Consider the following 14,223-nt stretch of genomic DNA (forward strand, 5'->3'; position numbering starts at 1 on the left):
CGCCAAAGGCCCTAAAAACCAAACTTTAGAACGTTGTGTGGCAGTCACTGGGGCTAAAAGCAATTCTGCCATGCTCCCTGGGCACAGCAGGGAGGTCATGCCTGCAGTCACAGTCGCCCCACACTCCGAGCTGCCTGCCAGTCACAGCGGCAGTGAGGCCTTCTAGGTTCCTGAGTGGAAGGAAAATAAGGGCACTGAGGCCAGGACCCACATGCCTGCCATGATCTACCCACCTCTTCCCGGACTTGCAGGGTCGATTATAGAATGGTTGCCTCTTAGGGCCTCTCTACCTCTGCTATGCATAGCCACCCCAGGTCAATGACTGTCACCATTGCCCCCATTTTTCAGATGGAGACGGGCCTAGTGGGGTGGGGACCTGTGAGCAGAAGCCTGCTGTGCCCCTGCCTAAGAACCGAGTCCAGACTAGCTGGCTTAAATCCAAGACTGTTTCAGGTCCCAAGGAAAGAGTTCCTGGCATCGGCCCCTACTTACACCATCCTGCCTTCAGAGAACCTGTGTGGCAAGGAGCTGCACAGGCAGGGGTGGCTGGACCCCAGAGTCTGGGCCCTCTCGGGGCTGCAGCCACTAGGGGGAACAAGCCTAGTACCCAGAGAGGCTTCTATCCCTAGCTGAGCCAGACAGCAGGGCCTCCTTCTAGAATCCACTTTATTATGGAATCTGGCAGGTCTGGTGGATATAGTTCAATTGAGGTCCCTCTCCAGGCAGATTCTGAGGGAGGAGGCCACAGCCTAGCTGGGCAGCCCCTCACTCAGGCCATGCTGCTGCTCAGCTGCATGGCGAAGTCTTGCACATGCTCCTTCAGAGTCTGGCGGGCGTCCGCCTGTGCTCGCTTTTCCCGTGCCCGCTCCTGCTGCAGCTTGGTCAGCCGCAGCCGTAGCCTCTGTTCCCGCCGCTTGCAGGCCTGCAGCTGGCGCTGGGCCTTGTCCAGGGCGTCAAGGGCTGCCTCAGCCCGCCGCTTCCAGAGCAGGGCACTGCCCACCTGGTAGCTGTGCTCATTCTGGATGTAGGCTCCGGCGGGTGGTGGCAGGCGCAGCATGTAGGCTGAGGGGGACACGGGCCGTGGCTCTAGAGGGGAGGGCTGCTGCTCTGGTGAGGGTTGGGCACTACAGCCCGCTTCATCTGCTTGGGCACCCAGGGAGCCCAGGAGGTCTGAAAAGGGGCTGCTAAGACCAGGCTCCAGCCTCCCAGCTGGGGAGGCAGGCAAAGTGGCAGGTGCTGAGGCCTCTTCCACTGGAAAGCAGGTGACATCAGCAGGTGGGGGTGGAGAAAATGGAGTTGTGGGCCCTCGGCCTTCAGAGCAGCTGCAGTGGGGAGAGAGAGAGAGAGACTGACAGGCTAGGCTAAGGGCTTGCCGGACCCCACTCTGCCAGCGCGCCAGACCCCCCCAACACCTGAACCTATTCCACAGGTTCTGTGCAGACTGTTGGCAGACACCTTAAATCCCAGTCCCTTAGCCGTGGGGTGGGGTGGGAGTGGGCATCCCCCCGCTGCAGCACATACCGCTTCCTGCATTGCCGCAGCCGGCTGACATCAGGGCGGCCAGGTGGGTAACTGTGCCCCTTGGTCTTGCTTGTCCGGCGCAACTTGGAAAAAGACTCGAATATGGTGGGGACTGCCCCTTCCTTCAGCCTGTGATAGCCACTGTGGGAAATGCAGCCCAAATGAGCTGGAGAACCAGTGCTGCCTCCCCAGGCCGACCTACCCCAGCTGGAGCCAGCATGTTCTCCAGTATCCCAGAGTGCTTCCCCAGGACTAGCCTGTCGCAGGCTTGAAGGCAATGTGCAAACAATTATGTTTGGGGAATGGCAAATTAGGCAGTCACAGCAACCTACTCCCTGCAGGACTCCTCAAAGTTGAGGTGCGTGGAAAGCTTCCACAAACAGAGCTGGGTTGACTGGCCAAAAAGAATTATTTTATTTCTGGACTTGCTAGGAGGACTGGGGTTCTGAAGAACACCATCCGGAAAGGCTCATGTTTTGCTTTTGTCACTGGCAGTGATGTCGGGAGTGGGTCTTACTGGCTAGAGAAGGGAAGAGGAAACCCCTGGCACCAGATCTGCCTGCCTGGCAGGCTGTCCTTGTGCCACCTGCTAAAGGGACTTCCGGATCAGGACCGATAGCTGCCCCCATCTGCCCTAAGCCCCACACCCTGCCCCAGTGATGGCTGGCACGGAGGCCCACCTGATTCCCACCAGCTCAAAGCAGTTCTCCTCGAAGTGTTTAGAGCAGAAGTAGATGTACTCCGACGCCGGGTCCCATAGGCCCTGGCCGCTGGGGTCCAGCCGCCGGCAGTTGGCCAGCCACAAGCCCCGTCTCGGGTTGTCCTTCTTGGGAAGTCTGCAGGACCACAAACCCGTGAGCAGCAGGCTGTCCGCAGCCCTGGGCTCATGCTGCCCAAGCTCCCCAGACAGGACCAGCAGACCCAGCACAAGAGGCCGCGAGACCCCACGGTGACCCCGCCTAGTAAGCACAACACGCCCGGGCACACACAAGGAAACTGAGGACTCAAGAAGAAAAGCAACGCGTTCAGCGTCATCTAGTAGGTAAGAGTCAGAGTAGCGGGTCCAAGCCCGTCCTCCCTTTCCCTCGGGGACCGCCTCCTTCACCCTTTCCCACCCTAAACGTCAAGGCTCGCCTGGACTAGAGCACTGCCCAGAGCGCATGCGCAGCCGCGGCACCGCGCAGTGGGCAACGCAAGCGCATGCGCACCCCCAACCCCTGTACCAGCACGCAGGCGCGCCGACCTGTGGAAGGAGATGCCGCGGTTGCGCGTCTCGCGCGTGTCCCGTGTGCAGCAGCCGGCGGCGGAGCAGTGACGCGGCATCTGGGGAAGAGGCGGGAGCTAAGTCGACGGCGGCTATCCGGGCCTGGAGGAGCCTCGCGCCTCCAGCCGCCGCTCTGCCCTAGGGGGCCCTGACCCGTCGGGTCCCCCAGGGCCCGATCTCGCCCCAACCCTGTCCCCGCCGGTTCTCTTGACTCCCGTCAGCGGCACTCACGGTCTCGCCATTGCTGCGCCGCCAAAATCTCGCGAGGTGTGGCGGGCGGCGGAAGTTGGTACCATAGAGACTCTGGCTCGGGCGGTGCTCGGGCCGAGGGGCGGGGCAGGAAACGGCCCCGGCAGGCGGGCTCCGGAAGCGGCGGGAGCGCGGGCGCCGTCCCTGCGCCCACATCTGTCAAGCTTCCCGGACTGCCAGCGCTGTCGCCGCGTGGGTTTCCCGCGGTCCATTCGAAGCTCACTCTTGCCTAACCGCCCCGTCGCAGATAGGGCGGCCCCAGCGAGCGGATCGGCGGCGGGAACCGGCAGTGCCCCGGGAGCCTCGCCAGCCGCGGGGGCGACAGCCCGCCCAGGAAGGCTCTTACAGAAGAGACCGCACCAAGAACATGGGGGCCGGGACGCTCGCACTGAAGAACCGACAAAACCCCGGGTACCAGGGACGAGGACTTGAGGGCGGCCTAGTGGTGGCCCGTTTACACTTGGGGAACATGCGATGGGCTGGTTCCATTGAAGCCACATGCGACAGGAACGTGACACCTGGGGGAAAACTAAAGAAAACCAAGGAAACGGAGTGTCGGGAACTGGGTTCGTGCAGCCCTAGGACAGACACATACCTGGGACGGCTGCGTTCCAGACCTATCCACTTCTTACAGGGCTGAGGATGAAAACAGCCGCTCTGCTTAAGGAGGAGAGAACTTAAAATAATCAGAGCCTTTTTTTCCTGATTCCCTCAGCCGGGCGTTTTGAACCCTTCCTCTGGGAGGTATGCAGTAACTAAAACATACTGACATGCTTAGGACAGGAAATGACTGGATGTTTTCTTCCCTAAAAATCCACATGGAAAAGACAGGTTATCTGGAGGAGGAATTCTGTCAAAATACAGCACAGGGGACAGATGATGTCTCAATACAGAAATTTTAATAGGTAAATATATCTTGTAACGTTATGGTAGGGGAGGAATACAAAGGGATGGTGGCCTGCGCTTCCTCCCCTCAGTATTCTTCCCCTTCCTCAGCCTCGGCTTCCACGGAATCCACGCCCACCTCTTCATAATCCTTCTCCAGAGCGGCCAGGTCCTCTCGGGCCTCCGAGAACTCCCCCTCCTCCATGCCTTCTCCCACGTACCAGTGCACAAAGGCCCGCTTGGCATACATGAGATCGAACTTGTGGTCCAGGCGGGCCCAGGCCTCGGCGATGGCGGTGGTGTTGCTCAGCATGCACACCGCCCGCTGCACCTTGGCCAGGTCTCCCCCGGGGACCACAGTAGGGGGCTGGTAGTTAATGCCCACCTGCCAAAAACAGAACATAAAGTTAAGTTTATATTAGCCTCAGAAATGGTAGCTCATTAAAAATTGGAGCTGTGGGCCCAGTTCCAACAATGCCCTGTAAAAACTGGTACTATATTTTCTTGGCATTACCTATGATCATTTAATATACTATGACCCTGTAATTTCACTTTTTAAAGATTTATCTGTCCAAGAGCACAAATCTATATTTATAAAGATTTTTATGTATTTAGTTTGAAACAACTGTCTATCACAGGGAACCAATTAAATCACCTGGGAATGTGCTGAGGTGGTGACCCTTCCCTGTCCTTGTGAACAGATAGCAGTTGGCAGCACCTAGACACACACTGAGGGTCCAGGGGGGTGGAAGCGGCAGGGAGAAAGGTACAGGGGAGTTCACACCCTGATCAAGGACTAGCCTCCCACAACTCTTAACACCAGGCCAAGTGGGACTATTGCCAGCTTCCTGTTCTCTGTGGCCACCTGTGTGCAGTGATCCTTTGTCCATGTCTACTGGCCTCTGTCAACCCACATCACCTGTATAATAAGAGGCCAGCATACCTTGAATATGTACAGAACATCTCTCAAAGGACAAAAACAGCTCGGGCGAAGGGAAGAGGACTTCAGCTTTTTACCCTTATGAATTGTTTTAATATTTTGCCACATACAAGTATTTTTATAAGAAAAAACTCCAATGTTTTTCAACATGAAAAAGATTCCTTAAAGATACTGTATACGTAAGCAAATGGTTATTAAACAATATATGGTAAATTGGCCAGGCATGGTGGTTCATGCCTGTAATCCTAGCAGTCTGAGAGGCCAAGGTGGGAGGATAACTTGATGCCATTGCAGTCTAGCTGGGGCAACAGAACAAGACTGTCTCATAAAAAGCAGATCACAGACCTACAAAAAGGAACTTAGAGGTGGCTCACACCTAAAATCCCAGCACCTTGGGAGGCCAAGGCAAGGGGATTGCATGAGGCCAGAAATTTGAAATCAGCCTGGGTAACACACCAAGCTCCCATGTCTTAAAAAAAAAAAAAAAAATTAGCTGGCTGTGGTGGTATATCCCCATAATCCCAGCCACTCAGGAGGCTGAGGTAGGCGAATCCTATGAGCCCAGGAGTATGCAGCTGCATTGACCTATGATCATATCACTGTACTCCAGCCTAGTCCATAGAGTGAGACCCTGTCTCCTAAAAAAAAAAAGGAACTCAGAGCATCTGGGCTGAGGCAGAAGGATTGCTTGAGCCCAAGAGTTTGAGGTTGCTGTGAGCTAGGCTGACACCCCGGCACTCTAGCCCAGGCAACAGAGTGAGACTCTGTCTCAAAAAAAAGAAAAAAAAGATAGACACTTAAAGCTGTCTCACCCTTAGTCTTCGAAAGTATAAGAGACTGATAATACTACTCAATGAACTTGAAAGGGGTGGTGGTAAGAAATAAGGGTACATAAGGTATTTGGTAAAGTATAAGGCAGTTAACAGATGGACAGCCCTGGTCTGCTGCTGGCTGACAGGTACAAAGAGTCGACATCACCCACTCCTACCTTAAATCCAGTCGGACACCAGTCCACAAACTGGATGGTGCGCTTGGTCTTGATGGTGGCAATGGCCGCATTGACGTCTTTTGGGACCACGTCCCCCCTGTACAACATGCAGCAGGCCATGTACTTGCCATGGCGAGGGTCACACTTGACCATCTGATTCGCCGGCTCGAAGCAGGCATTGGTGATCTCGGCCACGGACAGCTGCTCGTGGTAGGCCTTCTCGGCTGAGATGACAGGGGCGTAGGTGGCCAGGGGGAAGTGGATGCGGGGGTACGGCACCAGGTTGGTCTGGAATTCTGTCAAGTCCACGTTCAGGGCCCCGTCGAATCGCAGGGAGGCAGTGATGGAGGACACGATCTGCCCGATCAGACGATTGAGGTTGGTGTACGTGGGACGCTCGATATCCAGGTTGCGCCGACATATGTCATAGATCGCTTCGTTGTCCACCATGAAAGCACAGTCAGAATGTTCCAGGGTCGTGTGGGTGGTCAGGATGGAGTTGTAGGGCTCCACCACAGCCGTGGAAACCTGGGGGGCTGGGTAGATGGCAAATTCCAGCTTGGACTTCTTGCCATAGTCCACCGACAGCCGCTCCATGAGCAGAGATGCGAACCCAGAGCCGGTGCCGCCCCCAAAGCTGTGGAAGATGAGGAAGCCCTGCAGTCCCGTGCACAGATCCGCCTGAGAGAAACCAGACAACGTCAGCCAATGCCTGTGGCAGCCACGCCACCAACCCCCAACAAGCCAGAGTCACCTCTCTGCCTCTGCAAGTGGATATGGATTCAAGTCGTCCATGATCAACACACATTACACTTGGAAGTCAAAAAGGCAGACGATAAAGATCTATGGACGTTGGCCGGGCGCGGTGGCTCTTGCCTGTAATCCTAGCAGTCTGGGAGGCCAAGGCAGGTGGATTGCTCGAGGTCAGGAGTTCGAAACTAGCCTGAGCAAGAGCGAGACCCCGTCTCTACTATAAATAGAAAGAATTTAATTGGACAACTAATATATATAGAAAAAAAAATTAGCCGGGCATGGTGGCACATGCCTGTAGTCCCAGCTACTCGGGAGGCTGAGGCAGGAGGATTGCTTGAGCCCAGGAGTTTGAGGTTGCTGTGAGCTAGGCTGATGCCACAGCACTCACTCTGGTCTGGGCAACAAAGCGAGACTCTGTCTCAAAACAAACAAAAAAAAAGATCTATGGATGCGTCGCAACACATGCTTCACAGCTGGTCTAAGATTTGCCAAAACAACCTCCCCTTCACAATCCAAGGCCTACCCTCCCATCTAGGACAACATCTATAATGCACTAAGCCTTGCAGGCGCCTCTTACCAGTTTGCGGATCCGGTCCAGGACCAGGTCGACGATCTCCTTGCCGATGGTGTAATGGCCTCTGGCATAATTATTGGCTGCATCTTCCTTCCCGGTGATCAACTGCTCCGGGTGGAAGAGCTGCCTGTAGGTCCCTGTGCGCACTTCATCTACAAACAGACCGAGTGTGCTCTGAGTCTTTAAGGTCTAGGGTACTCACCAAGATGGACACGTTCGGGGACTGTGCACCTCTACAGAGAACATGCTGCTCCTTGGAGGTCAACTGTGGGAGTGTCTTGTAGGAAATGTCTCCGTAGGGTACACAAACCATAAAAAAAAAAATTATGGCTCTAGGAAGGTAAACTTAGCTTGTGGTACAAATGCCAGCAGGACCAGTTCCCAGAGAAGGGCAATAAGCTCTCACACCCCCATGCAGGTAATTCTACGGGTACACATTTCTTTCCTACCCATAGCTACATCAAAGAGTATAATTTAAAAATCTCTCACAAACTAGGCAGTCACCAGGTCAGCGTGACTTCTGCAGGATAGTCCTATCAGGGCACCCTTATGTGGCTTGGGTCTCACAGGCTTTCAGGTGGCATTCTGTCATCTCCTGGGGGGCCACTGAAAGGTGGTCTCTTCTTGCAGCCTGCCTCAGGCTTCTAATCTAGAGGAACCAAATGAATGTTCTGTAGTTGCCTTTTTATGTCTGAGATGCAGGTCAAGACTCCCATGCACTTGCATGAGAATGTGCACAGCATCAAGGAAGGAACCAATGGCCATGCACCCTGCAGATGGGGTCCACAGCAGCCACCTGACCAGGGCTGGGGCATCCAGAGTGACTCTTTCCGGACCGCTGGCAAAGCAGCTTTTCTTTGCATGTCAGGTTTTCCTAAATTAGAAGCCTGGGTCTCACAGACACGTGAGCCTTTCAGTTTCTCTCCCAACACCACCACAGGCATATGCTTGTCCATCCTGCCCTTGCCACAGAGGGACTCAAAGGAGCCCATGTGGGACTTTACCCTGCCCCAGGAAAGCTGCCGTCCAGTGCCCGAGCACCTACCGACCACGGTGGGCTCCAGGTCCACAAACACTGCTCTGGGCACATGCTTGCCAGCCCCAGTCTCGCTGAAGAACGTGTTGAAGGAGTCATCCCCGCCACCGATGGTTTTGTCACTTGGCATTTGACCATCAGGCTGAATTCCATGTTCAAGGCAGTACAGTTCCCAGCAGGCATTGCCAATCTGGACCCCCGCTTGCCCCACGTGGATGGAGATACACTCGCGCTGGGAACCAGAACATAAATGTGCACCCATTCATCTTTGAGACAACTTGAAACCATATGGAATGCAAAATCATAATTTAACATTTGTACAGTGCTTCAGTTTCTAGGGCTTTCTCAAGCTTTATTTCCTAGGAGACTTAGATGATCCATTATCCCTGTGAAAACTGATTTGCTCTAAACCACCCTAGCTACTAAATGCCAGAGATAGCCCCAGAACCTAAATGTTTGCCATTACACAAAATTAATTTAAAACTAATTTAAAACATGTAGTATCAATAATCAGCTGTGCATTATGGTTAGTCACAGTAATTCTTAGGAATATACAGCAGTTTTTAATTATGTCCTGACCAAAGGATAGAAGTTGGGGAAGGAAAATAGAGTTGGGGAAGGAAAAATGGAGTAAGTCGTAGGTCACCATGACCCAAACCCAGGTGGTCACTATGTGTCTTCCATCTGCCCCTCCAGATCTACCCTCTATCATCTCTACCACACTCTGTGCTCTAGGAGGCGCACTCATGTGGACAGCATCAGAAGGCTTCCTTGTGCTATAGCTTCTGTTTGGTTTGGTCAATGGCAGGAAGCAGTAAGAGACTGGGAGGTTAGAGAACGGTATGGCCAGGGTACTGAATCCTCATCTCCCTCCCTGTCAGACTGCCATGGGTTACCTGAGTCCCTTTATCAAAGCCACAACTTTCAGCAGTTGGCCCTCTTCATAAAGCTACCTTCTCAACTTCTAGTAACCACTCCCTCCCCTCACCCCTTCAAGCTTAGAAATGTAATGGCTCCTCGGCATCACAAGTGCTGGGACACTGCACTGTCATTTGGTGATTTCTTTAAACCCTGCTCAAACCTTTATAAACAGTACCTTTTTAGATTCTCCTCAAAGTATCTATTTTGAATGTACCATCTCTTTCCTGCCAGAAGCATAACTGTACACACACCAGCCACTTGTTCAATTTCATTAGTAATAATGGCACCTTGGATAAACCTCATTGGCTGTGATAGTGCGACTGCACAAAGCTACACTTGTTCAATTTTGGACAAGTAATCCTCACATATATTCAGGAGGAAAGCAAATAAAATTTGAGGTATCCCACCCATTCTAAATTCTAACCTAATATCCCAAGAACCTGAAGTCCTGTTTTTTATTATATAATACCAAGTCTCAGAGTCTGCAGGGGCATAAAAGATCAACATAATGCAACAGTCCCCTCACATCATCCCAGAAGGAAGCATTCAGTTACAGAAAGAACTCCAGTGCCTAGGAACTGACTCCCCCAAAGGAGGAATTCATCAACACTCTGGGAAAGGCCTTTGGAATCATCCCAAAACCACCATTCTATGTCATGTTTTGCCTTACTTCACTCCAGACACCCTGTATTTCATAGGATGCCTCATTTGGCATTTTACTCACCTGCCCCAGTAAGATCAGAGTAAAGCTTTGTGGCCTTACACCATTACACATTTTATAAATTGCTTCATTTACAAAATGGGATTGGGATGCTGAGTGGTCTGCAAAGCCATTTGCATCTGATTATCCAAACAATAAAACTAATTCAAGCAGTCAGGAAAATCATTCCTCACTTTAGGCCAGGCATGGTGGCTCACACCTGTAATCCTAGCACTCTGGGAGGCCGAGGTAGAAGGATGGCTTGAGGTCAGGAGTTCGATATCAGCCTGAGCAAGAGTGAGACCCTCATCTCTACAAAAAAAATAGAAAAAATCAGCTGGGTGTGGTGGCCTGCACCTGTAGTCCTAGCTACTGGGGAGGCTGAGGCAGGTGGATCGCTTGAGCCCAGGAGTCTGAAGTTGCAGTGAGGTATGATGACACCACTGTGCTCTACCTGGGACGACAGAGCAAGACTGTCTCAGAAAAAAAAAAAAAAAAGCATTCTTTCAACAGATAAACTCATCATTGCCAACTTCACCTGGATCATCAAGTTTTAGATTTCCTTAGAGAGCTTTCTGAAAACATTATTTGAAACTTCCTCTACTCTTTTCAAACTTCAGACCAAACTCCTCTTGGCAGATGACCTTGTTCTCTACTTCCCCAGAAGCATCACTTCCTGCCACCAAATCTGCAAATACCCTTATCCAGTGATACATTCCAAGACCTTCAGTAGATGCCTGAAATCACATTCTACCAAACCCTATATATACTGTTTTTCCCTATACATACATACCTCTGATAAAGCTTAACTTATAAATTAGTCACAGTAAGAGATTAACAATGATAACTAATAATAGAATTATAACAATATATTAAAGTTATTATATGAATGTGGTCTTTATCTCAAAGTATCTTACTGTTCTGTACTCCAGGTTACTGAACCCACAGAAAGCAAAACTGTAGATATAGATAAGGGGAGACTACTGTAGCCCTTCCTGCTCTCCTCCTTCTTTTGCTTTACAATAAAGCTGTGTCTTCTCCAGTCAATGATCCATTGTTTCTAATGATCTCCTACCCAGCAACCGTCTTCAGTGGAGTTCCCAGGCTCCTAGGGGTCCATAGACCTTTTCAGGGTCCATGAGGATAAAACCAATTTCATGATAGGACAACATTACCAATCCTTTTCACTGTGTTGACATTTGTACCGATGATGCATAAGCAAAAGTGGGTAAAATTGCTGGCACCTTAGCACGGATCAAGGTAAAAAAGTCAGTTTAAGAATGTCTTTGGGCTGGGCATGGTGGCTCAGGCCTGTAATCCTAGCACTCTGGGAGGCCAAGGCGGGCAGATTGCTTGAGGTCAGGAGTTCGAAATCAGCGTGAGCAAGAGCGAGACCCCGTCTCTACTACAAATAGAAAGAAATTAATTGGCCAACTAATATATATATAAAAAATTAGCTGGGCATGGTGGCGCATGCCTGTAGTCCCAGCTACTCAGGAGGCTGAGGCAGCAGGATTGCTTGGGTCCAGGAGTTTGAGGTTGCTGTGAGCTAGGCTGATGCCACGGCACTCACTCCAGCCTGGGCAACAAAGCGAAACTCTGTCTCAAAAAAAAAAAAAAGAATGTCTTTGCATGAATTGATAAAAATACTAATTGTATTAAATCTCTGCCCTCAAAATGGGAAGTACACATAAAGCACTGCTCACATACTAATCTATAGCTGCCTTGAGAAAAAGCACTTGTGCATCTGTTTAAGTTGCAAGCTAAAGTAGCCACTTTTTTCATGGAACATCATCTTTACTTGAAAGAATAACTGACAAACTGGGTACTCAGACTTGACTTGGATATCTGTTATTTATGTTCCAATTTTAGTATATGTGCTGCCGAAGCGAGCACTGTTATTTATGTTAACATGTGTTGCTTTCAAGTGGATGAATAAATATTTTTAAAGCTCAGTTTTACTTTTTAATATGGCAAATATTGATTGCTATACCGCACTTAAAGGCTCTTTGGGCTCCTCAATCCCGTTTAATAGCGTAGAGAGGTCCTGAGACCAGAAAGCTTGAGGAGGCCTCCAGCCGTCAGGAACCGAACGCTACTTGTTCTCAGAGGCCGCCAACTGTTCCCTTTCCACGGGGTCAAGGCCAGCAGCGCCGTCTAAAGCAGAAGCCCTCCCTACACAAACCGGCTGCCACCTGGCTCTTTCCCGCCCGATCTCCGTGGAGCCGCCAGCACCTGCTGCACGCGTCACCCTGGACACTCCCCGTCTGTCCGGATCACCACGGCCTCGGCCCGCCGCACACCTGGCAGCCAGGCCAGTCTCTCCGTGTCGCGCCCCGGGCCTCCCGTGTCCCTGTGCCGCCGCCTCTCTACGTCGAGGCCCGCACCAGGGTCCCTCCTTCCGCCGCCTCACGTGGCCGGCTTCCTCCGCCCTCCCGCCCTGGCGCCTGCGGGGCGGCGGTGCCCGGAGCCCGGCCTACGCGTGCGGAGTGCGCAGCGCCCCGGCCCAGCCCTCAGGCCTTACCATGGTGAGCTCGCCGCTGCCGCCCTAGGCCACCACCAGACCTCAACCGCCGCCGCCGCCCGCGCTCAACTGCCGCCTCCCTGCGCGCGCACGCTACGGAAGGGCCTGCAGATACCCGCGCGGCCGTTGGCCCAGAGCTCCTGGGGGCGGGCCGGGGCTCAGGACCCCACTTCTGATTGGTCGCTGCTCAAAAGAGAATGGTGACGCTTTCGGATTGGATGCAGATTTGGCGGGAAGGCAGCAGGGTCGCTGATTGGGGGCTTTGGCGCTGGGGCGTGTCCGTGGCGACCTCGCACCGTGAGGTCGGAGCAGCTGCGACAGGGCCTTGGTGGGATGCAGGAAGTTATGGTGCACGGAAGCCCCTGGCGTGCTTGACGACGGCGTTATGCCACAGCCCCTTTCCTGGAAGCCCCAGGCCTGCTCGCCTCTGCGCTGCTTTGTCAGGTTTTGCAAACAAGAGGCCTTCCCGCCATCCGTGCAAAGTCACGGCATCCCCTCAATCGTCTGCTCCTTTCCTGGTGCAGAAAAGCCATTCCCACCCAGTACCCGGGAAGAGGGCAGGATTTGATCACTTCTGCCAACATAAAAGGAAGAAGCTGAGGCAAAATTAATACAACTAGAGAGTTTATTTGGGCCAAGTTTGAGGACTGCACCGAGGAGCGTAAAGTTGCCCTGAATATACACATGGATTAGCAGCAGTTACAAGTACATTTATTTTTTATTTTTGTTTTTATTTTTTTTAGAGACAGGGTCTTGCTCTGTCGCCCAGGCCTCTAGAGTCCTTCCACCTCAGCCTCCTGAGTAGCTGGGACTACATGCAACAGCCACTCTGCCTGGCTACAAGTATGGTTGTGTGTGTTTTAAAAAATATTTTATTATCATTATGTTTTTTAGAGACGAGGTCTTGCTCTGTCACCCAGGCTAAAGTGCAGTTCCACATCATAGCTCACTGTATCCTCAAACTCCTGAGCTCAAGCAATCCTCCTGCCTCAGCCTCCTCCCAAGTAGCTGGGACTACAGCGCGTGCCCTGCTAATTTTCTTATATTTTGTAGAGATGGGTTTTTAAAGGAAAAGGAAAAACCTAACAAGTAGGTTTTTAAAGGAAAAGAAGAGGCAGTTCCTAAATTGTTTACCAAGAATTTACACCAAAATAGCATAAGCTATTGATTGGCTATACATTGTTCTTTGTATCCCAAATTTCAGAAACAAGAAGATAATGAGTGGATTGGCTAGTCAGGAACAAAATACCTTTAAACAATTGCTCTTGGGCATGGGTTGGGAGTGGGCTTGAGACCTAGTACCATATTCTTGTCTCTCTGGGCCTGATACATTTTGCATACCTCATATAGCTCTCTCAGCCTGCTGTGAGCTATTTTTCTTTTCTCTCTTTAGTGAGAAGGAGTGGGTTTCCTGCCACCAGGGAGGAGGAGGACACATCCTTTCCCCAGAAGAGCTGAGTTGGGATCCAGTGCCCATTTTGGAGGACTTTGGAACAATCACCTGATTCCTCCATACTTAAACATAATCTTAACTTTCCTTGGGATCCAGCGTGTATTCATATCTGGAATAAGCTTGGGAAAGTAATCCAGGCATACACTCAGCTCATCGCCAGAACACAGCACCCCATTCTGGTGTCTTCCTAGACCAGGGGTCCTCAAACTTTTTAAACAGGGGGCCAGTTCATTGTCCCTCAGACCATTGGAGGGCCATTGGAGAGTGCGGCTCACATTCCACACATGCGCATTGTGGGCCCAACATGAGTTGGCTGCTAAGCAGGACAGGCAGTGGCAGCCCGGCGGGCCAGATAAATGTCCTCAGCAGGCCGCATGTGACCCATGGGCCGTAGTTTGAAGACACCTGTCCTAGA

At 51.9% G+C, this 14,223-nt stretch overlaps 2 protein-coding genes across 2 annotated transcripts; both read right to left on the bottom strand.

The window, feature by feature from the left end:
* Positions 1 to 648: 648 nt before the first annotated feature.
* On the bottom strand, positions 649 to 3,093 carry THAP7 (THAP domain containing 7). The gene is made up of 5 exons (XM_012776675.3): positions 3,017 to 3,093; positions 2,765 to 2,844; positions 2,202 to 2,357; positions 1,522 to 1,662; positions 649 to 1,322 (listed from the first exon to the last, which is right to left on the bottom strand). The coding sequence occupies exons 2-5, from the start codon at positions 2,842 to 2,844 to the stop codon at positions 770 to 772; spliced, it is 930 nt and encodes a 309-aa protein (XP_012632129.2). The 5' UTR covers positions 3,017 to 3,093; the 3' UTR covers positions 649 to 769.
* Positions 3,094 to 3,911: 818 nt separating this feature from the next.
* LOC105877774 (tubulin alpha-3 chain) lies at positions 3,912 to 12,468 on the bottom strand. The gene is made up of 5 exons (XM_012776674.3): positions 12,356 to 12,468; positions 8,220 to 8,442; positions 7,178 to 7,326; positions 5,848 to 6,528; positions 3,912 to 4,304 (listed from the first exon to the last, which is right to left on the bottom strand). The coding sequence occupies exons 1-5, from the start codon at positions 12,356 to 12,358 to the stop codon at positions 4,008 to 4,010; spliced, it is 1,353 nt and encodes a 450-aa protein (XP_012632128.1). The 5' UTR covers positions 12,359 to 12,468; the 3' UTR covers positions 3,912 to 4,007.
* Between the last annotated feature and the right edge of the window lie 1,755 nt (positions 12,469 to 14,223).

The sequence above is a fragment of the Microcebus murinus genome, chromosome 22, assembly GCF_040939455.1.
Source record: "Microcebus murinus isolate Inina chromosome 22, M.murinus_Inina_mat1.0, whole genome shotgun sequence".
NCBI lineage: Eukaryota > Metazoa > Chordata > Mammalia > Primates > Cheirogaleidae > Microcebus > Microcebus murinus.